Source organism: Calypte anna, chromosome 7, assembly GCF_003957555.1.
Source record: "Calypte anna isolate BGI_N300 chromosome 7, bCalAnn1_v1.p, whole genome shotgun sequence".
NCBI lineage: Eukaryota > Metazoa > Chordata > Aves > Apodiformes > Trochilidae > Calypte > Calypte anna.
In genome coordinates, this window is record NC_044253.1 from 5404736 (window position 1) to 5429536 (window position 24801).

General features: G+C 40.3%; 1 protein-coding gene across 1 annotated transcript in view; it reads left to right on the forward strand.

The window, feature by feature from the left end:
- Positions 1–13976: 13976 nt before the first annotated feature.
- Positions 13977–24801, forward strand: part of LOC115598593 (von Willebrand factor D and EGF domain-containing protein-like) — a 173305-nt gene continuing 162480 nt past the window's right edge. The window contains exon 1 of the mRNA XM_030454378.1: positions 13977–14097. Coding sequence (XP_030310238.1) covers positions 14001–14097 — 97 coding nt within the window. The 5' untranslated portion in view covers positions 13977–14000. The remainder of the gene's footprint in view (positions 14098–24801) is intronic.

Below are 24801 nucleotides of genomic sequence, written 5' to 3' on the forward strand. Positions count from 1 at the left end.
GGTTATCAGACACTGGAAGAGGCTGCCCAGGAAAGTGGTGGGGTCACCATCCCTGGAGGTATTTAAAAGATGTTTAATCATGGTTCTTAAGGACAGGGTTTAATGGTGGACTTGGCAATGTGCCAGGTTAACAGTTGGACTCAGTGATCCCCCAGGTCTTTTCCAACCCAAATGATTCTGTGGTTCTAAGTGAGATGCTGACTTAGAGCCATCTCTGCACTCACTGGGAAAAGGCAGGAATGGGAATAAAGGCTCAGGAGAGCCACTGGTGGAGCACTCCACCATGGAAGCTGTCAGACCCTAAAGGATGAGGAGAGGAGGCTGATTCCTGTCTTTGGCACCACACAGGGGGAACAGCATGGTGGTGGAGAGGTTTGCAGCTCTCTTTAGGAACAGATTTTAGTCCTATAATTTTCCAGATATTATATAATAGTATTAATAAGTTATTGCTTTCTTACCATTGCAAGAGATCTGAGCACATATTTCAAATTTCCACTCTGGCTGCCATCAGAAAAATTGCTTCTGTCGTGTTTCAGACCTTGAGTTCACATAAAGTATTCATGAAGATACATGGCAGCTAATGAAATACATGGAGGAACTCCAGGAATAAAAGTATGCACTGCAACATGTCATGCCTCAGACAGGAGGAAGTCTCCAAATACTGTCAGACTGTAACTGAGTATCTTCCACTGAATCTCTAAAACTGCTTCTGGAAGACCATTTCCAGCTGGTGACTGACCATGTCACACTGCAATGGCTGTGACAGTTCTTAAAGTAAGAAAAAGGTTAAGTCCAACTCTATTTTGTTGCTTATGGATAGACATTCTACCCTAAAAATGCTCTTCTCCCCCTATCTCCCCTCCAAAGGGAGAAGCACCATGAAATCTGGGATCTTACCCCATGGCAGCCAAACAGAGCTGCTGCATTCCTACGTGTGGTCAGAAGCTTGAGAAGGAAAAGGACACAACACAACACAGACTACAAAAAATAGATGGAAGTCAGTCAGCAAATCTAATGAAGTATCTGCTCAAGAGAGGAGAGGAACAAAGAAGAATAAAAATGCTACAGGAACTGAAAAAGAAAGGGACAAGGTATAGCATGAGTAGTTATGTTATCCCACATAAGCTGTGGATAAGACTGGAAATCTCTGGGGGTGATTACACAACCAGACCAGGGCTGGAGTGCAGCTTGTAGCAAACTGAAGTTTCTGGAAAAGAAATCCTTTAAAGAAATATTTCTGCTTGTGAGAAGTGGCCCTTCCTCCTGTCACCAGCGTTTTCATCGAGTCAATTGAGAGCTTAAACTGATACATACATCAGTAACATTTCTTTATCCCAAGAAAGAATAGCAGGGATGCTTCAGCAAATGACCTGTAAGTGCAACTCTGGGAGTTGTGAAATCCTCAAGCAACTTTTCCCCTGTCTGTTCCGTGCAGCCTGGCTGCTTCCCAGGGAGCTGGGAGTGCCGAAGTTGAAATAACACCACCATCTGCTGGGCAGCCGCTTAGCACAGCCACCAGAGAGGCCCTGCAGAGCCCAAGCAGAGTGCCATCCCCAGCCACCCCTTCTTTGGTACCTACCAGAACACTCTGGTAAGCCTTCATCATATAATTCTGCATTATTTTTATTATTAATAGGGACTGATGCTTTTCCAGGCTGCTTTGTCTAAGACAAAGCTAAATACATAGCTAATGACAAATGACTGCTTTGCCTGGATGTGCAGGGGTAGGGAAACGGGGACCATTTTTCATAGCATTTCTGTGCAGGGAGCAGCACCAGCACAGCAGCTGTGTCCTGTAACAGATATATTAATTTGATTCCCATCAGGATTGATATTATTTACTCATACAGATCTGGTGCTTGCTCACATTCACATCAAGCCTCTGAAGCAGAAACCTAGAAACAGCAACATCCCCTGACAAGTTGCGGTACATGTCTGTGGCCAGATGTGGGGAACAGCATGTGACAGAGACCCAGAAGTTATTCTTGCAGGAAGTATAAATGCTGCAGAATTTCTTGCTGTTGGCTATATTAGACCTACTGTAGCCTCCTTCCACATTTATTTCTGAGAGAAATCATTTCCAGTAACAACGTGGGGTATATGTGGTGCAGAGGTGATATTCTGAAATGCAAGGAGCTCATCAGCTCAGCTAACAGGGTTAAGGAACATCATTTTCTGTAGCCTAAGGCACAAACAAGGCTGGTGTGGCTGGTATCCCAGGGAGCATCTTTGCCCATCCCCTGCCCAAATGACCAGAGACTTGCAAACAATTGGATCAGTTGAAAACAGCTTTCACAGCAGTCAGAAACAAGGCTGAAACGTGTGTGCATTAATGCAGGGAAGCAATCTGTTACTGTCCCTTAAATTAAGATGGGTGACAGCCCTCACATAGGAGATGGTGAGATTTCCTCCTTCTGCAAAGGAAGAGTTGCTGGAGATGTGCACAGCCCCCTTGCTCCATCAGCCCTTTGAGTTTTCACAAAGATCTAAAAGCTGCTAATGCCTTTAGCTATTTCAATCCCCTATGGAATAAAAGTGAAAAAAAAAAAAAAAAAAAAAAAAAAAAGATGAAGTCATTAAACCTCCTCATAGTAGGTGCTAATTTAAAATGCTTTCCCTTTTGGGAAAAGATGTCCAGAGGAGATGCAATCTGCTGCCTGAGCTGCAAAGCTTTGCCTGAAGTCAGGACAGTGCCACACAATGACAGGAGTCTGGATGAAGAACTTGGCTGTTTTGTTAGGAAATACATGGAGATAGCTGGAGAGAGAGCAGGGGAATAGCCACGAATGCAGGGCTGAGGGTAGGAGCAAGCTCTGACCAGGCCCTGTAGGGTTATGGGCATCCCTGCTGGGGGCCTTGCCAGGGCAGGGTAAAGATCTTTCCTGTAAAGTTCAGTGCAACCACAGCTGAAGAGACTCACTGGGGATATTTAAGCTTTTTTTTTTTTTTCCCTGGTGGCTATTAGATTAGATTGTTTAATATTAATATATATTTTACAGCTGAATAGTGGTAACCATGTAGCCTCAGCAACCTACCTTCCCTCTCAGAAAAAAACATGATCCATCCTTCTAGTACATTTATTCTCTTATATTTACATATAAATGAAAATTAATAGCATCAGATAGCCAAGGTGCATTTTCTCTGTCGGCAGCAGGAGCAACAGTAGATCCTGTGCATTTATTGTGATTAAACATTATCAGTGTCTGTCACACATGAATGAAGCTGTAGCAGGAGTTCATTGTCTGTCTTACACAGAAAGAACTTGGAAGACAGGTTTTGCACATTATTTTTTAAGCCTGTTACCTATCCCCAAGCTATTCACTGGTTTATGCTGAGGTACCTCTATTGTCCCTGAGATGGATCTGCCTCAGCACAGGTTTTAACACTCTGCACACAGTGTGCCCAGCAAGCTTGCATGAAATTTCCAACTTCAGCAGAACCACACAGGTATTATTTTCAATAGGACAAAGGAGAGCAATCACATTAGTTCACATCATAATGTCAAACATGAGGTTATTGTAATACTGCCAAAATATTTATCAAATAATGTGGGGAGAATGTATTTTCAGTTCAGTTGTGAAACGACCAGATCTGAACACCTAGGGTCCTGACCCAAATTACCTTCAAGCAGTGATGACTCTGTATCCTCTAAATATGTAAGTAAAGGAAGGGTATTGCTTCTCCTGATGATACAAAGAACATTTCATGGAGGAAAGAGACAAGTTTTAATTTAGTGTTACACCTGGATCATCTTTAGTTCTTTGTGCTTTGCAGTTGCTTTCTTGTAAATACCAAGTGCCAGGCCTTTTTAGCATACTTCAGGTTTTGGTTTTGGTTTTTTTCTTTTTCATTTAAAGTGTGCAGTTTATTTTGAAGTGCTGATTTAGCTCTGCCATCCTGGGTGTATCATCAAGGCAAGTCAGTTTAGTTAATCCAGGAAACTATTCTTCACTGGGAATACAAACACCAATAAAGTTCTTGGGGCAATAAATTACTTTCTTTTGTATGGAGTTCAAGTAATTCAGTGCTTGCTTCAGGAAAGACAATACAACCTATATTGTGAGTCCATTAGCAGCAACAACAATTCTGGCTCTAGAGGAAAAATTAATTATTTACATGTTTCTCATTAACTTTTTACCTACTGTTAACAGTAGGTTTTTAAAAGAATTCCTTTCTGTCTGTGATCAAAGCTTTCAACAAGCCCATTTACAAGCAGTACATTTATCCATTTTTAATTATCTGCAGTCTATCACGAAATGACAGTTGCAATTTGTAAGCATTGCTGAAACACTACAGGTATTCCAGAAATTCCTGGCAAGTCTTTTTGTGAGTGGCCAATGCTTTTACTTCTTGCTCTTGATGTGCTGTTGGATCTTGTGCTAATGTATCAGATACCAGGTATAATTATACATATTTGTCTTCACCTTACAAAATAATACCAGGTTTCACAAAGGACTTGAAGCTGTCTGTACACTCATCTGTGGAGCTGATGGCATTTCTCTGGAGTTTTCTCTCTTCTTTGGCACATCCTGGCAGCACTGTTAGTAGAATTCAGAGCAACAGACTGTGGATCCATACTGGTCTCATAGAGTAAAATAACATTTTTTTTACCCAGCTAAATCTGGTCTCAGTATTGGCAAGACAGTCTCAAGGGAAACTTGTGACAAAGCAGTTTTCATATTTCATCTGGAAATCTTGCAGAACCAGGAAAATTCACATTAATTTCAACAAAAAACAGGCAAAATTTGACCATTCTTTGGTACTCTTTTGGTTCATTAGACCTTAAAACCTAGAGAAAGCCATGACATACCCAAAGATATTTCCATTTATTGTTCATTTTGTTGAACCATTTGGGCTTTTGTGTCTCTGTGATCTTGACACTGAATCTTTTACTAACTAATTCACGTTCAAAACAATTTTAGTTGGGGTTTTTGTTTGTTTTTGTTTTGGTTTGGTTTTTTTGTGAGAAAAGGGTAGTTTAGAGAAAATCAGATTCATAGATTTAAGGAGTCATGCTACAGAATGGACTGTGCTTTCTCAAAATGGGAATGCTCTTCACCTCCAGCACCCAGTGCATGGCTCTCTGAGCCCAGAATCCTCACTTGGCAGTGATTAATGTGTATTTTAGCCAAAGGCTGAAAATATGGTTAATAAAACAGATCCTGCACCATGAAACAAAAGGTTTCTGTTCGGCGACCTACTTCAAACTTGAGAAACTTATTTGTGATGTGACAAACCACCAGACTGCTGTTCATTTTGTTGAGTGCTGCCCAGCACTAGCTGCTTGTGAGGAAAGTTCAGCAAACTTGATAATGAGCACTGAGGGAATAGCAGGAGTTTCTTCTTCAGCTGAACAGTAGTTGGCTTATGTCTTAAATATTTTATGTCCATTATCCACTCAGAAATGCTGCATAAGGTCTGTGTAAGCTCTTAGTTTTCACGTAGGTATTTAACCTACAGTTAAACACATGAAGTAAATCCAGTGGTGTGTAATGTTACTGAATATCACAGATTTAAGATTTATTACCAAAGGAAATTGCATCGAAACAATTTATTGGAAACAAAACCCAACCCATGACTTGGTGATGGATGACTTTGTTCATTCTCCAGTCTTGGACCAATTATTTAACAAAGCATTTGTTGCATTTGACTTTAGGCCAAGCAACAATGTAAGCTGACATATTCTAGAATAATGTAAAAAATGGACAATTTGTAATGCATTAGAGAGCCTACAAAAGAGCAAAGTGTATTTAGGCAGAGTTATGAAATCTACCTTGAGAATGTAGCCAGTCATGTTCAGACATAATTTAGCCATTGATACTCAGTCAGTTCTACAAAATGCTGAAACAAAATGAATCATAATCTCCATGTCCCTTAATGTTACTTATTGAGTTAGCTCTTCAGCAAGATGATGTTACCTGCAGTGATTACAGGTTCACAGCGTGGAAGTCAACAGTAATTTGGCAGGTGCAAACCTTTGCTGCTTTTTTTTTTTTTATAGCTGAAGAGGAAAAGTGTCCTGTAATCTTGTCTGCTTCAACTTAGTCCAGAGGTTTGTAAAGCTCTGCGCATGCTGGGGAAAAAGGGCTTTCCTTCCTCTTGTGCAGTGTTCTGAGAACTTATTTAGCTTCATCCAGCTGAGCAGGCAAAGTTTTTGGTCCAAATTTTGTTGATTTAATAATAAAATAAAGCTAAATAAAATAAATAAATAAAATAAAGCTAATAAAAACCATTAGGCTAATATGTGCTAACAGGAAACAGAGGAGTGTTTTATTGTGGGTGATGTAGATGGAACAAATCTGTGTTCTTTTAATCAGGAGCTGCTTCTGAAAAAATGCTTTGTGCTTCTCTGGCACCAAACTCAAACCAAAAGGGTCTGGACAGACCCATCAGAGTGCTCAGCCAGAAGATGAGAAGAAGAATCAATCAGGATAAAACAACAACATGCATTACCTTTTCTACACAGTTATTAGAGAAATAGGTGCTTTAATGGGCTTTCAACCATTAAAAGGCAGCATTAGAGCCTGAATTAGAGTATTCAATTAATAGGCAGTCAGCTGTGTAAAACCTATCATGTGACATTAATGGTCTAAAATCCAAAAAGGTAAATGTGATTAAAGTCCTTAATAAAGCAAAACTGGGTTTTTTAGTTTATATAAATAGATAGCATAATGCTTGCATGAGCTTTGCTGTAATGGACTACTAATTCCATGTACCTACCCTGCATCAGTTTGACCCAATACAAAAAAAAAAAAAAAAAAAAAAAACACTGGAAAATGAAGCATTTTCTCTGCTGCATTTGTATTGTTTTCATGAACCTTTAGAAGCAGAGACTGAGGAATTGTTGGGTTCTTAGTAGCCATGTTGCCAGTAAAATTGAAAGGATAAAATGCCAACTGCAGAAGGGAAAAATGGGAATAAGTAACTGTAGGCAAGATCTGAATTTTGTGAACATTAGAAGCCAAGGGCTGTGGTACTCAAGGTCCATTAAAAAAAGTGGCTAAGAACAGCTAATCCAAAATGAGGTCATAAAAGCGTCCATGCTTGTTGAAATGGATGACAGCAAAGAAGTTGGGGCAAATGAAAGGAAGCATTGAAAAAATAGTGCAAGAGTGGTCTGTGTGTGGTGTGAGACAGGAACACAATTATTTAAGAGCAGCACATTATCTACTGTCTAGAAAGCCAAACAGGTTTGTAAAGTAGAGTTATGATTCCAGTTTATGTGATATTTGGAATAAATGCTTACCTTAGTGAAAAAAAAAACCCAACACAAAAACCAGACAATAAACCTGCACAAAATAAAACCTATTCTAGAATCTTCATTTCCTTGGAAATGTTACTGGTCTATAACAATAAATATTCTATTAATTTTTTTATTGCTAGCTTTCCATAGGTAGGTGAATTAAATAAGTTCTCTTCACAAGAGATGAATTTATGAGACATCTGCTATTTATAAGAGCTGAAATAATCTGTTTGGAGTGCTTCTGGTTTTATTTAGCACTTGCTTTTCCCCCCACACAATCTCCTTCAGAAAAAAATCAGTAATGAATTGATTTTTACTCATGAAAAAAGATGAAAACTTGGAATTAGCAAAATGTCTGGTGGAAAGTGCTGTATGTGGGAAGCCTTGTGGAAAATAAATTATTGGGCCTTAGGTCCCATGAGGTCTTTCAAAGCTCTGTTGGAAACTTGCTTTTCATGTGAGGTGTTGTGTACAAAGCAGATTAGCTCTGCTGAGACCAGTGGAGTGAATATATCTGAGGATCCAGCTTTGTATTTCCAACATTTCTCTTGTTTCAGTTACTTTTGAGGTGGGCTAAAGCTGGTGGCCACTGTCAGGTTTATGACAACATTGCCAGTAAAAAAAAGCTGAGGTTTTGAAGCCATGGTTTCTGTAAGAGGTGGATGAGCATTTGCTGTTCATGGCTGGAAGGACACAGTTTGTGCCTGGGTTTCAGCAGCTCCTGTTTTACCTTCCAAGACAGCACTAACCACCAGCATGTGATATTCCCTACAGACCTTTTTTAATGTAAAAAAAAATTTAATAATTATTTTTAGTACAGGAAAGAGAAGCCCATGAGATGAGTCACCCTTCTGCTCTGGAAATGGATGTCTCCTCTAAAATCTCCAGAGAAAAAAAGTTTTGGGGGAAAAAAAGCAAAAGAGAGAAGCAGGGAGCAGCAGATCCCTGAGGATGAGAGTTGAGGTGCCATGTTTTGATTTATAGGTCTGGAAAATATTTGCAATGCCTGTATTATACTTGTTCTGGGGATAAAGAGAGGATTTAATTCACTAGTACTATCAATCTGTTACCTTTCAAGGCAGTAAATTCACTAAGTTCACTAAGAAAAGCAATTCAGCTTCATGGAGTTGTTGTTGCAATATATCATTTATCATTTACTGTATGTAAGTACCAATAGCACAAACATTTAAAATCATCAACAGAACTATAAAGAGATGAAAGGAAAATGTTTCAGAATAAATCTCTGTCTTTTCCCAAGCAACCTACTCTGTGATAAGGTTATAGATTGAAACATATGCTGCTTGAAATACAGTTCTTATTTCTTCCATTGCAAATGTTTTAACAAAGTTGTTGAAACTCATTTCCTATTTGTGTGTGGCACTTTGTACGCTGATGGCAGGAAGAAGAGGGGGAATTTTAAAAGCTATGCCTTGGTTTCTTCAACAGTGATGCAATGAGGTTTCTCCTGGGGATTTCTCAGAGATCCTAAAACTCTCTACTATGGGGAGCATCCTATGGAGGAATCTAACTGTCCTTATTAAATCTGCTGGGATGCCTGTTCTCCTAAAGCTAATTTTTACAGTTAATCTGATGCTAATGAAAATCCCCATTAATACTTAGATTAACCTATCATCTCTGAAAAGAAATAATATTTGCAACATTATTTGTTTACTCCTAGCATCCCTTGGTCATTCAGCAATCACAGTGACTTGAAGAAGCAACATCTGTGTTGAAGAAGTAGAAGGAGCTACCAGGTCTGCTCAAGAGGAACCCTGCTAAGGCTGCTTGAGGTAATTGAGCTTTCTTTGAACTCATCTGCTTACACAGATCTCTTACAGCCAAGATGGAAAAGGAGGATGTGAGAAGAGAGGATAGATATATGGATAGTCAGTTTTAATGCTGGTTTTAACCCAAACCAAATTCCCACGTTTTGTTTTTAAACCTGGTGGTTCTACTCTGATTCTCATTATTAATCCTGTCTGGAAGATGTGAGGGGATTGTTACTGCACTGGTTGCCCTTTATCATTTTGATTTCTTCAAAAAGAAAAGTTCCAGCAAAAGGCTGAGTGAAATGGCCCAAGGTAGGAGCGACCCCTTTCCACTTCAGGCCTTTCCACTGCTAATGCTGATGAAAAACACCTGTGAAATACCTTTCTGCTGTCATTTCAAAGGAAACTCTTTCCTAAATGGAAAGTTCACTCAATGAGAAAATTCAGTCTGCAGTTTTTCTGAGCAATAGTGATTTTGTACTGGTGTTATCTGTTCATAGTCAATGCTATGAGTAGTGTTTTTTTCTTACTCTTTATTATCCAGTCAAGGTAAGTGAAGACTTGGGGAGCACAACCAATGAAGCTTTTCAGAAAAAAATCCAATTGCTTTTCCCTATTCTGTATTCCTGGACTAATTCACAACTGTAAAAATGCAAAAAACTCAAAACTTCCACTCCACTAGAGCATTGTAATACATCCTTACTTATTCATCTTAATTTTGCAGAAGAACAATCAAACTGCAATTATCTTATTTTTTAATCAAGAATTCAATTTCAACTTTAGTTGCATGAGAAATGATGTTCATGGAACCCTGTGGAAGACAGGACCGTGACCAATTCGTGCACCAGAGCAGTGACAACCATTCTCTTAGCAATGTCTGAGGGTGTTCTGGAGCAGAGGTGAATTCCAGGTGTGGTTAATAATGACATCTCTGTGAGTTTGGGGGTTTCCTGTAAAGTAGAGAACTTGTATGAAGAATGCATGCTGCAGGCATGGGGTGCTTGGGTCATGTACAGCTCACCTGTCCTGGCAGAGGCGTCCATCTGGGCACAGTAAAACTTTAATAAGGCTGCACCCAGTTCAGGTGGCTGGGGCAACATGTGGCATACAAGTAAAGAGAGCAAGACAGAGCTTCATCTGTATAGAAGCTTCATCTCCTAAAGATGTGAGTACCCCATGTCAGGCCAGGGATCACATCCAGCTTTGATGCACACCAAGGGGCAGTATAATAATTACAAGGAACTATTTAATTCCCCTAATAGGTGCACTTACGTTGTCTCAGAACCCAAGCACTCATGCTCTCTATACCCATTAAAAACCTGGTGGCAGTGAAAAGATTTCTTTACTTTATCTCTGCCTTAGAGTTTGAACTCCCAGGGTTTGGCCCACTGGCTAATGAGGAGCAAGGCACTGAAAGCCATCAGAGTTCTCCCACAAGGAATGAGCAGGTGAGAGACAAACACACCAAATGATCAAATGTACAAATCACTCTCTGCACTTCAGGAGCTGTGTGAAGGGGCAGCTTCTTTTGTATAATGAATTACTACCCTGAAAACCACAAGCAGTCTTCACTTAAATAAAGAGCTTGGTCCTGTAAATTGCAGGGACACCAGGACACAAAACAGAGGAAGACACAAGCTCTAATCAGTGTGACCACTATTTATGAGGCATAAGCTGGGATGAAGAGCTTCCCATTTAATGTCATGCACCTGTGCAGTCTTAAAATAGGAGTGGTGAGATAAAGAGGAATTGTTTGGGCTAACGAGGTGTGTGAATACTTTTCTCTGGTTATAATGGTGTGCTTGGCATTTCTGTAAAATGTATGGACAGGGGTGACCAGAAGAAACAGGAGCCAACAGCAGAGAGACAGAATCACAGGCCTGAATTTTTCATCCCTTTTAAGAAAGTCCTTCTGGGGGGAAGTCAGCTATTGGAAACTGCTGTGGCTCAGATAGAATCCATTATGCCAACCTTTCCACCTGCTTGGAAGCTGCAGAAAGGATTGGAAGAGCTGGTGGACACAGAGAGCCCATATTAAGGGGTTGCCCTGGGAGCACTGCGAGTTTATGTCTTGTCACTGGACTTGGCAGAGATCTTTTTATCAGACAAAACAAGTAAACAAAAATGCAGTTAGGTTTTGACATGGGTAAATGTGTAAATTCAGGCTTGCAAAAAAAAAAAAAAATTTTCTGTTAAATGAAGATGTCTTTTCCCTCTGAAGGACTCTGTCCTACCAGAGAATGTCTGTACAGGCAGGGTCATGTGCTCTGTGTCACTCATGAATAACAAATATCTGCTATGCCTGGAAAGCCACCCCAGGGGACAGCTGCATCGTGAGGAGATTCCTCATAGGAAGGAGAAGGAAATAGACCTGGACTGTCACTTTTAGTTGAGTTTCTAATGAGCGTGTCAGAGTTAAAGTGGATTGTACAGCTTGCCTGATCAGGAACAAAAGGAAAGCATGAGCCACACATCCATTTTTTGAGAAGAGGAAGGAAGGTGGCATTCCCCTGTCTTCTCCTTCCTGGGAGGGGGGGATCCAGGTAGAGTCTCCTATGTGACCTTTCAGTCTCCTGTGTGAGGCATTCATCTCTCAGACCTTCACTATTTGTTGCCTAGGACTTGCAGGCAACTCTTGTACCTCCTACACTCAGGAGCTTGAGCGTTTCATATTTGTAACTAAGTCTGAAGAAGTGACATCTTTGGAGGTCTTCAGGGTACTTGCATTCTTATCATTGTGTTATCATTCAGCCCCATCCTGAGGTTTGGTTCTGCATCTGAGGAAAAAAGCAATGTACTTAATAGTCTTCCCCCAGCCTTCCTCCTGCCTCTGTGACATCCCCTGGGCTGCCCAGGACTGTCCTCTCCACCCTGAGTCAGCACCAGCTCACTGAGTGGGAAGTTTCAGCCAGACACTGTCTCTTTCTTACCAAGTGCAGAAAGCTGAATATCTAACACGCGTATCCATCAAACCATTTTTGGCCAAGTGCTGCTGCCAGCTTCCAGCTGTGGCTTTTGACTTGTTTTAACTCCCCATGTCCATCCCTACCATTGAAAATTAATTTAACACGAGAGTGACGGGTGTGAGGCCTCCAGTGTTGTGTTGTCTTTTGTACAGAGGGTGAATATAATTGTTGCAAGCATTCACTTGATAACATCAGCTTTCTGGAGAGTTTCTGTTTCTCCTCTTACTTAGAGCAATGGTGCAAAGACTGAGAGCATTCTGCAGTATTTTTATGCAGGCTCTCCATGGTTTTAGTTTCCCATGATATTTTAGATTAATGTTTGGAGTGAGAAAGGGTCGTTTGCTATTTATCTGATTTCTGTAAGGTCTTCTTCTAGTCTGGGAGAATGGGAAGTGGAGAAAATTTGCACCTCATTGCCTGCTGTTTGTCTTTCTGAATTGAAGGGAGCCATACCCAACCCAGGGATCTTGGCTGAGACAACAGGAAGCTTCATTTCATCTTTATCAGGAGTAATCCCTTCTAAGGCTCCCCCTTGATTAAAACCTGTTTGGGGAGACAACATGTAAGAGGATAAACAAGTCCACAAAACTGTCCCTTTCCTCCTGTTGCCCTCAGTACTTATATTTATTTTTTTTTTGTCTGATTGCTTTTGCCTTTTGTACCCAAATGACCATCAGAGTCTGGATTGTTTGTGGAAAGTTCTCTTTCTTTATTGTCAATTGGTTTTGCTTACCAATACTTTTGGCAAAGATAAATCCCCACCCACAAGGTGAATTCCCCCAAGGAATCCAGTGGTAAAACTCCTCAAAGCCAAATGAACATCTGAAACTTTTTGGCTGTATTGCATAATAATATTTTAATTAGCTTTGTTTATGCTTTTAGATGAAATTCTCCTCACGGTGACTGCATGGAATGTTTACAGAGCTGTTATCAGATAATTCACAATATCCTCACTTAAACGAGCAGACACAAAATAATCAAACTTGACAAGTCAAAGAAAAGGAGTGCTGAGCAATGGAAGGGGGGGTACAATATTTTCTTACTAAAATGCCACAAATCAGGGTACAGCACATGTTTTAACAGCAAATTCTTCATGTTGCACCTGAAGCTGGCAATGGGCTTGACCATCCAATGACTGCAGCAGCACAAAGGACCCGTGTGATGTGGATGGGGAACTTCCTGACGAGGCTGAACTTTAGAAAAAGTGTGACTGAGCAAGACAAGTGACTGAATCTGTGCTGTTTGCCTCTTTTCTGTCTCTTATCACCACTGGTGAGCCGACCTGCTGGAACACACAGCTCATTTTTCAGGAGGGGTTGGCTCTGTAGCAGCTAAGAGCTGTTCTCCGAACCACCAGACAACAGACACCACATTGACCCAAGACACAACCCCTCAGGATGCTGTTAGTGCCCCAGAGAACACTTCTGCAACATTTTTACATAAACGTAACCTCGGGCAATCCGCAGCTTTCAAAACCCCAACTCTTTGCAGGCTTGAAGTTCTTGCCTTGTTTTCCCAAGGCTCCGCGTGGAAACGCAGCGTCAGATGAGTCTGCAATCAAGTGAAGTTGGTGGTGTCTGCTTTAAATTCTTTGGGTTTACACCCCTGATTGCTCCAGCCTCACCTCCTACCCCCGACCCCACCGGCACAGACTGTTCTCACCCCGGGTGCAGGCGTGGGTGTTACCGGGTGCCGAAATCCCAGCAGCTGCAGTCGGGAGCAGCTGCAGGGACACATGCTCTGCACTCATCTGGCTAAAGGGGGTGTAGGGAAGGGGGGGCTTGAGTGGAGCTGGAGGGCTTCCCTCTTGGAAATTCTGGGATTAATGACACATTAAACCCTCGGCGAGAAAGTGGGATTGAAAAGGACGAAAGGAAAAAAAAAAAAAAAGAAAAAAAGAGTGGGGAAAAAAAAAATTGAAGCAGGCAGGCAGGCTGATGGCTTTTCCTGCAAAGTTTAGTACTTCAAAAGTTAACTTCTAAGCAGCTGCAGATGCATGGATAAAAATCTATCTTGGACAATATGCAGCCACCCTGTCCTTTCCATCAGCATCTCCAACTTGTTGCCTACCTCTCTTGGATTCCCTTGTTGGCCACTAGCACTGAGTCAGCTCCATTAGGTAAGGATTTTGTGCTTTTTAATTGTTTGATAGTTGTTTGGGGGATAGAGTTCATGTAGATTTAAAACTGAGATGATCTTGTTTACATTTGCTTTTGAATGTGGGTTATAAAGGGCTATTATTAGAAAGGGTCTCCAAAATAGAATGGGAGTTAGGCTAAAATAAATAACTTCTAAGGTAATGAAGAAGGTCACAGTGATAACCAAGCATGCTCCCAGCACCCAGGCTTTATTAAAGGACTTTCACTTTTTTTAAATAAAGAAATTACAAACCCAAGAAGATTCTTCCTACTAGAAAAAAAAATCAAGTTATTTAAAAAAAAATATTCATAACATTTTTGCATAAATGGAAAATATGAAATGAAACATAAAAGAAGGAAAAGCTTTAAAAATAAGAGCCTATTCCTCTAAGGAAAGAAGTACATGCACCATGTATCAGACCAGCATTATAGATTAGTTAATTATACATAAAATAATACACAGCTATACAGTCTCTGGCAATAAAAAGTTCATAAGTAATTTCTCTACTACTGTACACACTAAACTTAAGGCTTGTTTCACCCAGCAAAAAATCAGAGGAATAGATTTTACATATGTAGCTTGTTTATATGGCTTTATTAATCTACTGCAGCAACTCATTGAAAACCAGGCTAGACATCACCCAACAAGTAAAAACAGAGTTAATTAAAAAACCTGAGAAAAGTGTTAGGACCAGAGGGAAGTGCTGTGAGTGACTATGGACCCAGCTTTGCAAACTCTGGGGGGATACTTCCCCCCCCTTACTTGAATTCCTTACTGGAATTGTGTTGCAATATTTTACATTTAATTCCAGTAAGGTTCCAAGGTGTCTAAAAAGGGATTGTCAGGCAGCACTCATTAGCTCTATGAAGATAAAACAATTTAAGGCACTCATCATTTGAATATCAAAGGGTCACCCAGAAAGGTTTGCAGGACTAAGCACAAGGCAAATGACCTTATCACCTTTATCTTCAAACAATGGCTCTTAATTTCTGAAACCTTTTGAAGGGTTGCCAGTTTTATGGAGTGTAGCAGCTACTTATCTGATAGAACAAGCTTTTCATCAAGGGGAAATGACCTCTTAGCTCCTAGTAACTAAGTAACTGCATTTTCCACTGTGTTTTTGTTACTGAAGGTAACACATGTCAACACACTTATTAAAAATGGGAACACAAAACAAGAATTAAGGAATTGCTTTCTGTCTCTTAGGGCATAGGGAAGGATCCCTCACACTTCAGGGTTGGTTTTGTGGGGTTTTTTTCCCTAGTGTGAACATGTAGTAAATGAAACTGCTCAAAAAAGTTATATTCTGACAGATTGTGTTGTGACATTATAAGGATATTAGCTGAGCCATATGCTGTTTACTTTTGTACTCTGAGTATAACAAACCTACTAATCCCATAAGAACTCAACTGTGAAGAAGGAATGTCTGACCAAACAGCTTTTTGCAGATGCTTTCTTAAGAAGAAGATAAATTAAAAAAGCACCTTTAAAAACCAAGGAATAACTTTATCATCTTCTGCAGTCTTATTTTAGGGAATGAAGCTCCCAGTGCTTGAGGATATTGTTATTATTGTTGTTGTTGTTATTATTATTATTATTATTTGGGTTTTTTACATCATTTCCTGTAACTGAGAAACATGAGTGTGTTACCAGGAATGTCTGGAGATGCTCTCTGGTGTAAGATTGAACATCAGGACAGAAGCATCTCATGGGTGTGGGAGGGCTGACACAAGACAGGAGGTGTCAGACTCATCTAAATGAAGCTCTGTAAATAAGTCAATCAAAAAAGAAAAAAAGTATTTTAAAGCACTGCTTTAGACAAAAGGTTTTGTTTTTAAATAGATTCTTCTAGCATCACCACTGAGATGGAATTGCTCCCTCTCCCCTCTGGAGCCTTTTCAAGGAGTACAATTGAGAAAGTTTTTAATTTGGATGCAAGCTTCCTACAGAAGCAGCAAAGCTCATGAAATCCACTGGAGCTTCACTGCAAGGTGTTAGATATATATAGTAAATCAGATACAATTAATTGTTTGCAAGTTCACTCCAGTGAATTTTCCTCAACTCTGAAATAGATAAGAAAAAATTTGAGCATATCCTGAGGTAAAGAAAGAGGAGAGAGGATGATGCTGAGGGAAGGCTGGGTGCCTACAGCCATAAGAAAAGATGCTGAAGTCTGAAGCAACCTGAGTGGTCTGATTGAAGAAATTAAATGAGAACAGTCTGGTGTGGCAAAACACATTCTGTATGTCTTGCAATTTTATAAACCCTGTACTACCCACCAGCAACTCATGCTCTCACTTGTGAGAATCTGCTGTAAAATCTGAGTGCCATGGACTTTCCATGCTTTAAGCAAAAAAAAAAAAAAAAAAAAATCTACTGGAGCTGAGCAAAAGTTTGCCCATGAGTATTTAAAAGGTATAATTCAAACTGTACCACCTACTTCATGCATCTACTGCAGATGCCAAACCCTCCTGTCCCTTGGTTGAAACTCCAACCCATGCCCCAGCAGCTCCCAGAGCTCCAGGGCTTCTGCCACCTCCAGGTCCCTGAGCACAGGAGGTGCAAACACTCACCCCAGGGAGCCCCAGGGCCTGGAACAGCTTGCAGGGATCCAGCTCTCAGGCCATGCCTGGTCAGGGACATTGCTGTGACTTTGGAAATGACACTGGCATTATTCTGGCTCCTTGTCTTCACTCTGTGGAAAACAGGAGAGACATTTATAGCACTGTGCAAACAATAAATACTCTGCTGAATGCTTTCCTGCAGAAGCAAACCCAAGAGTCCCCAGTAACAACTGCCAAAGGGAGAGGCTCAGCCTCTGCATCATGTTTCTCTTCCCCATATTACTTTTAATTATCAAAGGCTGTTTACAGGTTAATATTTTATTTCTCTCTTATTTAAGGTTTTGTCAACATCAAGGAACCCCACTGGCCTCACTGGCTGGAATTAATCCAGTTTGTATTGTTTGAACTGAGAGTGAAATCTGACCTTACCTGATTACCTTCTGTCAAAGCAAAGCTGGTGGCAGGGGTTGCACAATGGTTTCTGTTTGCTGATAACCTTTTCCTACCTCTCCTCTTTACCTGAAAGACAGCAGGTTTATCTTTACTTCTTACATAAGGAAGGGAAAATTGAGGGGCTGATGCAGTCTGGGGGTGAGGGAACCTCTTTCACCTTCCAATGAGTGTCTGTGACTCTCCTGAGAAGCCCCAAGAGGTCACTACTGGGTTTTAGGACTTTGAAATTTGATAGGGAAATAATTTTTAGCTCATGCATTTGTCTACCAATCTTCTGATGGAAATGAACTGCTGCTTTCAAAGTTGTACAGGCTCACAAAACACACTTGGTGTGAGATGGCTGCCTTTCTACTGCACCTCTCAAGGATTTTTCAGTTTCCCACTGACCTGCCAAACGTGGACACTGTTTAAGCTCCTTAACAGCTATTTATTACTCTGTGCTGTACTAAAACTGAGGATCATTTTATTAGATGCTGTTCATAAGAGTATAGGCCATTCCTGGCCAAAAGGTTTGCTTTAATGGTCCAGTTCATCAAAGTTATTTTGCCTCCAAATGCCAAAGCTGAAGTAGTATTTTGTGCATCCCCCTTCCTCTGCAATTGATAGGAGCTGCAAGTAGTCAAGACAAATCAGTGTTTGTTCCGAAATTGACAAGACAAATTGCTGCTGATAGGAAGCATCATCATTCTGTTTTACAGATGGGATGGAGATGTGAAGTGGCTCAAGGTCATGGAGAAAATCCTCTGGTGGAGCTGAGATCTGTGCCCAGTAACAACCCAGCCCTGTTAACTGCAGGATAGCTCATAACTGCAGAGAGCCAATATAGTAAATAGGGGTGTAATAAAAATGCTGAACCTCTCTCCCTCTTCCTTGTAAAGGCTGAAGTCAAAGGGCTGCACACACACTAACTCCAGGGGACACCAAGTACTGGCAATGGGTTTTATACGACTTCATATATTTCAGAGGACCAAAACTTGAAATTTCACCCAGATCCCCTTGGATTTCAATCAGGAAAGGATCCAGTCACTTCCAAAATGCTGTATCTATCTATTTTACAACACAAATGGAGTTGAAGGAAAAGTCTTTCTTGCTCTGAGCTCATTAGAGACAGAATTTCTTTTGTGGAGTTTTCCTGCTTCTTCCTGGACCATTTCTGCAGCATAATGAAATGGTTTGGGCCTTGGGATGGCTCTTTCATTCCAATGTATTTCCTCCAAGCTTTTCTGTGACCTAGCCTGGCTGCTTCAAAATTCTGAGAATATTGTGAAAAATTCCATTTTTTGTATTTTAACTGGGTTTGTACTATATCCCTTTGAATAGTTTGTTGGGAGAAGTCCTTAAGGCAGCCGGAGTAGGGGTTTGTCTAATTTTTGTCTACAGATTTGTCTCCTTGGATATTGGGCAGCCTGTTCTGACTTTTTGGTCACTTTCTTTTTGGATGAACCATCTCTCTTCTCAGTTCACAGATGGGGGGTTAGTGTTGGATGTAGCTGTTGGATAAAAAAATGGATCTTGTGTTTAACACTTGCCTGGAATATTATAAACAATATATGCCTGGAATATTATATAATATATATATAATTATATAATTATATAATTATATAATTATATAATATATATTAATATATATTAATATATTATATATATATATTATAAACAATATATGCCTGGAATATTATAAACAAGGAATATTCCTTGTTTAATGATTCTGCAGTTTTCTTCAGCGTGGTGCATTTTACCTTCTATTGTGGCAGCTGCACTTTGTGTTTTGCCCTAAGTAGAGACTTTTTATGGTGAAATTTAAAAACCAGTGGATTAGTTTGAAGAACATTTTTCATCTGACTTCGAAACACCAGCAAGGCCATGTGCTAGTGCATGCAGTTGTTTGTACATCTTTCCTGGGAAAGAAAAAAAAAGAAAAATTGTGTGTTAAGCTCTTAGGAGATTTACTTAATGAATGTATGTAGCCATTTGTTTCTTTCTGACATGTACTATTTTGATTATTCTGACGCCTATTGCTTTGATTGCTGTGTTCACACTGCATGGCATCCATGGGAGCCACAAGGGAATATTCCACATATTGAAAGGAGGAAAGAAATTGATTGCCTAGTATAGTTGAGAGATTGCAGCAGTCTTCTCTGCTCCTTTTCCTGGTTTTATATTAATTCATTGATTGAGAGCAAGTTTATCTTATTCCCCTATTTTGTTCACAAAGCAGCTTCCATGAGCTGGGTAGCAATTTATCTGCATACTGCAATAATGAAATGCATCTCCTGTGGTAGCTGGAGCATTTTACAGCTTGACTGTCCCCTGTCAGCTCTGTGTGTTGACAGTCTCAGTAAATGGTCCCTCAAGTAGTGTCTTGCTAATGCCTCATCAGCTCAGTAGCTCTTGCACTTTCCATGAACCCCAACATTTCCATACTCCAACTTTTCCTCTTCCTTATAATGATAAAAAAAAAAGCATGTTTTCCCACCCTCAACTCAGTTTTAATTTCTCTTCAGTTTTTAAATGGCTGATCACTTTGTGTTTATCTCGTGTTCACTAACACTCAAAAGGCAAAAGTATGGAAAAAAAAATCTAGAAGATGACACAAAGATGGAAATTCTGGAATTAATAGCTCTATAATTAATCTAATGGTAAATGTAGTGAGTTATGATTCCTTTGCAGAAAGGAGCCTGGGTTATGTCATCTCTTCCTCTCTCCTCTCCTTCTGCTTTAAAATTGTGTTTGGATGATGTTTGTCCAGCATGGAGACTTCTTAAGGCTTTTTATCTCATTGATTTTCTACAGACCTATATGACTACCAAAGGGAGGGAAAACTAAGTAAAGTTAAGCTGCTTGGTTATTCGTAATTTAATACTTAAACAATTATTTAGAATTAGCATTGTCAGCCCCTGCTGCTGTTATTTGTTGATCTGATCCAGCTACCAGAACAGGCAGATTTGCCAACATCTTCCAGAGATTATTTTTAATAGTCTTCTTTGTCCCTTTCCTCCGATTATTTGCTTTATAATCAACTATGGGTATGCTATAAAATTAGTTGACTGTGACTCAGCCTCCCTCAATAACAGAGCACAGATACTTGGATTCACTCAGGCTACCTTATCATCAGCTCTGTTCTTAATGGGCTAGAGAAAATATATATATATATATATATCTAAAAATTCACAAAGTCATTTGCTATGTTCTTTTATTAGATGTTAAGATTAGAGCTATCAAGAGACATAAACAGGGTGAAATCTAATTAATTCCTTGTTTCTCTTTTCCAAGAAATACAATGAAAATGAAGAGGAGTCTGTCTTCTACCCAAATGTAATTGTAACTCGCTCTTCAATGCTAAAATATGTCAACAATTCATTTTCTGAATGTCTATAAAGTAGAATACAGCTAAAGGTAAAAGAAAGCCGACAACCCCCCCAGAGTTGGTTTATGTCCAACAGAAAATCTTGTGAGAGCCACTGGGACTCAGCCACCCACACCCCATAACATTCCTGAAGCATTCATGCTCCTTTTCTCCTGTAATAGCCCTTAAAAGTCTCACTCACAGTTGTTGAATGCAGGAATCCTCTGGTTGGAAATCATTTTCAGTCCTTTGCCTGGGCTGGATTTTAGAACTAATCCTGGAAAACAAACCCCTAATAAAGCAGAGGGAACAGTTATACTGGGAAGGCTGGAGAAGCATTCCTGGTCTGGGGCAAAGATGCATTTTGTTCATCCTCTACCCCATGCAGGGGGTACCTGTGCTGGGCCACGACCTGCCCAGGACCTGAGCTGCTGAAATGGGAGCAGGCAGGACTCAGCTGGGCCTCCCAGGACAGTACCAGGAGAGTTCTGCCCACTGCCAGACACCTCACAGGAGACAGGGTTTGACATTTCCTTAAGATATCACAGTCAAAGTCTACAGCCAGGTGGAAGCACTTGGATGTGGAGGGCTGAAGTTTGACTGAATCCCTGTCCCTAGGGTGTGCTCATGTGAGGGCATGACACTCAGATACTGATGTAGTCAGGACAGCTGGATTCAGGCTGCAGAGAGTGATCCCAGCACAAGCTGTGCATTTTTCCCAGGGAAATGTTACAGCTATTTTCTCCTCTTGCCATGATTATTGCCTTGCAATACAAATAGCTTTGACATAAATCTACTGCCCACCTCAATCCTTCAATTCTTCACTTTTGTGTTTTCCCAATAACTGATAAATTTTGCTCATAAAAATCCCCCACAGCTACTCCTGCTGCTTCGACATTTCTCCTCTCTTTGCTATTTACCTGTACTCTTTTCATGGGTGTGGAGACACTTTCTCTCATTAATACACTGCTGGCAATATTACTCATCTGCTCTTTCAAAACAACTTCATCTTCTGTCTTAGGTCTGAGCTTGCAGATCCCCTCCCAGGAATACCAAACATCCTCATTAGTGCTGGGGGGATGTGAAGGGACCTGGCGAGCTGAGCCTGGTCAGCTCCAAGCAGCACCAGGGACCTTGACACAGTACCCCTCACAAGGTCAGAAACCTGTTCTGGAAGGAATTTCTTCACCACTCAGAAAGGCTGGCAGCAGGGACACCAGGTTGTGCTTGTCTATACAATCATTAGGTGGAAAACAAGCTGTCTTCCAAAATCTGTTGGGTTGTTGGGTTTTTTGGTTGGTTTTTTTTTGTGCATGGTAGTTTATTTTTTCTAAGACTCATGCAGCAGACAACTTTATTCTGGCTTCTTTTAAACAGGTTTGCTGAGAACTCGTTCTCTGTTAGTGAAGCAGAAGCTTTCTGAGAAACCCTTTGGTGAGGTTCTCTGCATGAAAACCCTGCAGCTGTCAGCACACAGGGATAAGAGATGCCTTTGACAACCTTAACATATATTAATACTTAGGTTGCTTTGAATGCAGCTAAATTAAATGTAAACTGAAAATGCTGTAATGATGGAAAAGGTAGCACAGACAGCCATGTGTGTGCATGAGCATTGGGAACACCATTTGGGCTTCCACTGTTATCCCTGCTTCATGGAAGTGTTGCTAAAATTGGTGCTGCAGAAATGCTGCACGAAAATTATGATGGTCACAAAAAATCCACCATAAAAACCCCACCCATTAAGTGGTATTTTTGCTTCTTGATTCCATCAGGGACTCGACTGCTGTTACAGCCCAGCCCAGCACTGTGATTATCTGCATAGCAGTTTATAGACTGTATGACTGCCCAAAAATAACCTGCTGCAGGTTGAGTAACTGCTGTTGATCCACACAGGAAGGGTTTTTTCTGTCTGATTGCTTCAACAATTGAAAACAATTAAAAATTTAGTTTCCCACTGAGACAAAACTGGGAAAAACCTAAAGTGCTATCTGATAGCCTGATATTTTGTTAATCACTTCCGACAGGAAAGATGTGTTTTAGGATACAGGAGCTGGATCAATCTCTTCTGTCACAGACAAGTGCCCTCAGAACTGGGATATTGATTATGCTGGAGAGAATATCTTTGGATCTCTTATTTGAACTCTTTCACTTTCCATTAGTAATTAACTACATCTTGTAATAAGAGCTTCAGTGTCAGTCTCCCAGGTGTTCCTTTACTGCAAAGGTGTAAGTAACTGTGCTGGACAGCAGGTTCATTCATTCAAAGGCATAATGTAGATTTGCTATTTATAAAAAAATAAAAATAAAGCTCTCAGTACAGAGTTAGGCAGGCAGAGAACTGACCATTCAGCTGATCAATTCATCTTTTTTTGGTCAGACCTCCAAATGCCTCCCTTCCCAAGATGAAACTGTACAGGTTTTCTCAAAACTTACACATTTATATTAAAAGCTGTTAACAGCATATAAAATAATCAACACTAAAGATTCCTGACCAGCTCTAACCCCAGAATACATTTTTTCTTAGAAGAATGAATAAGCTAAATAAAAGGGGCAGTAAATTTCAATATTGGTAATGATATTTGTTTGCAAGTCCCCAGCAATGCAGAAAGAAGTGATTTATGTTTGTTTGTGCTTCTGAAGCATGGTTCCAACACACTGATTTTTTAACTGTTGTTTTTGTTTTGTGTTTTTTTTTAATCAAAGGTCCTTTTCTGCAAGAAAAAAAAAAAAAAGCCATGGGGTAACCCATATCCCTTATTGTTTTATGCTTCTGCAGGGGCATAAGGGAATTGGATCTTTCATATAAAGAAATCAAGATACAACAATCTTTGATTATTTTTTTTTCTAAACATAAAATGAGTTCTAATGAAGGCAAAAGAGTCCTTGATTTAGGAGGCTCTGATGAGAGCCCTGGAGCTGTGGGCAGCAGGTACTGACTGGCACACAGCAGGCAGCTCAACAGCGATGTGTCTGAGTAAATTCTGAGCATGAAGGGCTGGGGCTGCTGCACTGTTTGTTACATGAACTGAAATCTGAGGTCTTAAAAGCCCTCACAGCTTAAATAATCAGAATAAAACGTGCCTGGGGACACCCATTCTCTAACATCAGAGGGTTTGAGCAAGGGGCTGGTGACTCTTCCTCACCCACTGCAGGCAACTGGGGTGAGAAAAGCTGCTCTGATCTTGCTCCTACCCCATCTCCAGTAACTCCTTCATCAAGGCCATGGGATTATTCCTGCTCCTTAAAACCACCTCCATTTCCTAAAGTGTGCTGTTAAGCTGCTGCCATGTTTTTCCATTCTGGTAGAAATTATTGTTCTATCTAGTTTGATTTTAAGAGTGCATTCTGGCATCCATTTGGGGAAAAGGCACTCCATAAAAGCAAAATCGATACGAGGGACAGTTATATTTCCTGAGCTTTTTCATTAGCTATAAAATATATACATTCAAGAGGAGAGGGGGAAACAATGTCACTTTTACTGGGGAGGACAAGATAAAGCAGGGAAGAATATGCATTTATGTGCCCTAGCAGGGGAATGAGCTGTGCAGCTTTGCTGGGTGTGGGCAGAGTCTTTGCTCTCACTACAGCCAAGAACTCCTGTGAGTGTCTGAAAGGCATGGAGCCACTGGGAGAATACAGAAATATCTATAATTTGAGAGATGATGTGTTTCTTGGCTTGTTCTCAGTCTTTCTTAAAGCCAAACTGACCACTGGCTGAGTATTTACAGGGAAATTTTGCCTTTGCTCAGCACTCAGAATGTGACTAGAAGAGCAACACAATAGTGCTGAGCCAAATTCTTCCTTGAATCCCCACTGAACTCTCCACTTGTGCTATTTTTGTTCTTTTCTCCCAAAGTATTGCTAAATATTCTTCTTTTTACCTGAGCAGACTGTCCCTTCAAACATCCTTGGATCATCCTCTGATCAACTCATGGAATATATTTTCTAAGCTTTTCAGGCACAGAGCTGGAATTAATTTTGAAAAACTGTAGAATCCATATTTCTGCAGTTAGAAATGTAAAGATATTGCAGTTAGTATTTACCAAAAACCCCACAAAACAACCCACCCATTACTGCTTTGCTTGAGCTCAGCTGCAAAATTAAAATTCATACCACAGTACTTTAATACAGGTTACCAAACCAGAAAAGCAAGTATCTCATTTTAGCTTGGAGTAAAATTTCAAATCAGTGTCATTTCAGTATCAGGATGCAATTATGTGAGAGAGAAATTGCAAACACCTCTTTTTTTCCTTCTGCCTTTTATTTTTTTTTCCCTTTAAACATGGGCTTTCTATAATGCCATTTTCATTAGCAGGAAATA